At 59.7% G+C, this 1,279-nt stretch overlaps 1 protein-coding gene across 1 annotated transcript in view; it reads left to right on the top strand.

The window, feature by feature from the left end:
• The window catches only part of FTCD (formimidoyltransferase cyclodeaminase), a 5,780-nt gene extending 5,388 nt beyond the window's left edge, over window positions 1-392 (top strand). Inside the window, exons 13-14 of the mRNA XM_010136671.1 lie at window positions 31-126; window positions 306-392. Coding sequence (XP_010134973.1) covers window positions 31-126; window positions 306-392 — 183 coding nt within the window. The remainder of the gene's footprint in view (window positions 1-30; window positions 127-305) is intronic.
• The last annotated feature ends 887 nt before the right edge of the window (window positions 393-1,279 follow it).

Genomic DNA, 1,279 nt, shown 5'->3' with positions numbered 1-1,279 from the left:
GCAGCAGACCTTCTTGTGAGCCTTTTCTAGGTGGGAGCCAAAATGCTGGAAACGGCTGTGTTTGGAGCTTACTTCAATGTCATGATCAACCTCAAAGACATAACGGATGAGAAGTTCAAGCTTGCGGTAAGCAAGGGCCGTGTGGTGGTGAGGATGAGGAGGGACAGAGGTGGAGATGAAGCCCCTGGAACCCCTCATGCCTGGGCACCCTGTCCCTTTGCCACCAGTGGGATGCATGGGGCGGGTGGTGGATGGCTCTTATCCTGTCGCGTGGCAAATTATGCACCTTTTCGCTCCCCGTGCAGATGTCTCAGAAGGTCTCCGGGCTGCTGGAGGAGGCGAAGCAAGGCTCGGCGCTTGTGCTGGCACTGCTGGAGAAGCGGGTGGCCTGAGAGGGGCTAAGGGAAGGGCTGGGGGGCTCTGCAGCAGCAAATACAGCTGGGAAAGAGGCTCATCCCCGTCTGGGCTCCTTCTGTATCTGCCTCAGGAATGCTGCTCTGCTTAGGCAGTTCCCAGCGTCATGTGCCCTGCTGGCCTTTCCCTGGCCAAGCGTGATTTTTGCTGCCTGGGGCTCAGACCCCAGACTCCATTCCCCCCATCCCTGGGGCAGAAGGAGCTGCTTGGACTGGCAGTGCTTGGGCTCACAGGGCTCTCAATGGAGGAGACGGCAGGGACTCCTTGGTGCTGCATCTCCTCATCCCACACACCCAGACGTGTTTCTGTGCCCAGAAAACCCTCCTTGCAGTCTCCTTCTGTGAGATGTCTTTTTGACGGTGCACGACAAGACCAGCCCGTTGCATGGCTGACCAGCCCGGGAAGGGAGTGCTGCAAAATGCAGGGCAGCTTTGGGGGCGCTGGCAGAGAGATGGGGATGGGACAGGAGGAGCTCTGCCCCCTCCTCATAGACCCCCCTGAGCACAGGCCTGAGCATCAGGACATCCAGCCCTGCCTCCATCACCGGGTCTGGTGGCAGATATCACCTCCTCCACCCACACACCATGGCAGCACCCTGAGCAGCGTCACAGGCAGCCGTTAGCTGGACCCTGCAGCCCGTTGTCCCACAGCAGTGCCCGCGGGAGGGTGAACCGCCCGACCACTGCACCCATGCTGGGAGCACTGAGCCAGGGTTCAAAGTGGGGACAGCTGACTCACCCCACCTCCTGACACCGTGATGTGAAACCACCACCCTCTGCCCCCTATTTTTATTAGTCCTGTGGGACCTTTGTGCCAGCAGGGAGCGGTGTGTTGACATTACCTGTGTGCCCATGGTGATGGCCAG

This window comes from Buceros rhinoceros, unplaced genomic scaffold, assembly GCF_000710305.1.
Source record: "Buceros rhinoceros silvestris isolate BGI_N320 unplaced genomic scaffold, ASM71030v1 scaffold6995, whole genome shotgun sequence".
Classification (NCBI taxonomy): Eukaryota; Metazoa; Chordata; class Aves; order Bucerotiformes; family Bucerotidae; genus Buceros; species Buceros rhinoceros.
The sequence above is the reverse complement of the archived record's forward strand: the minus strand, read 5'-3'. Positions and strand labels throughout refer to the sequence as shown.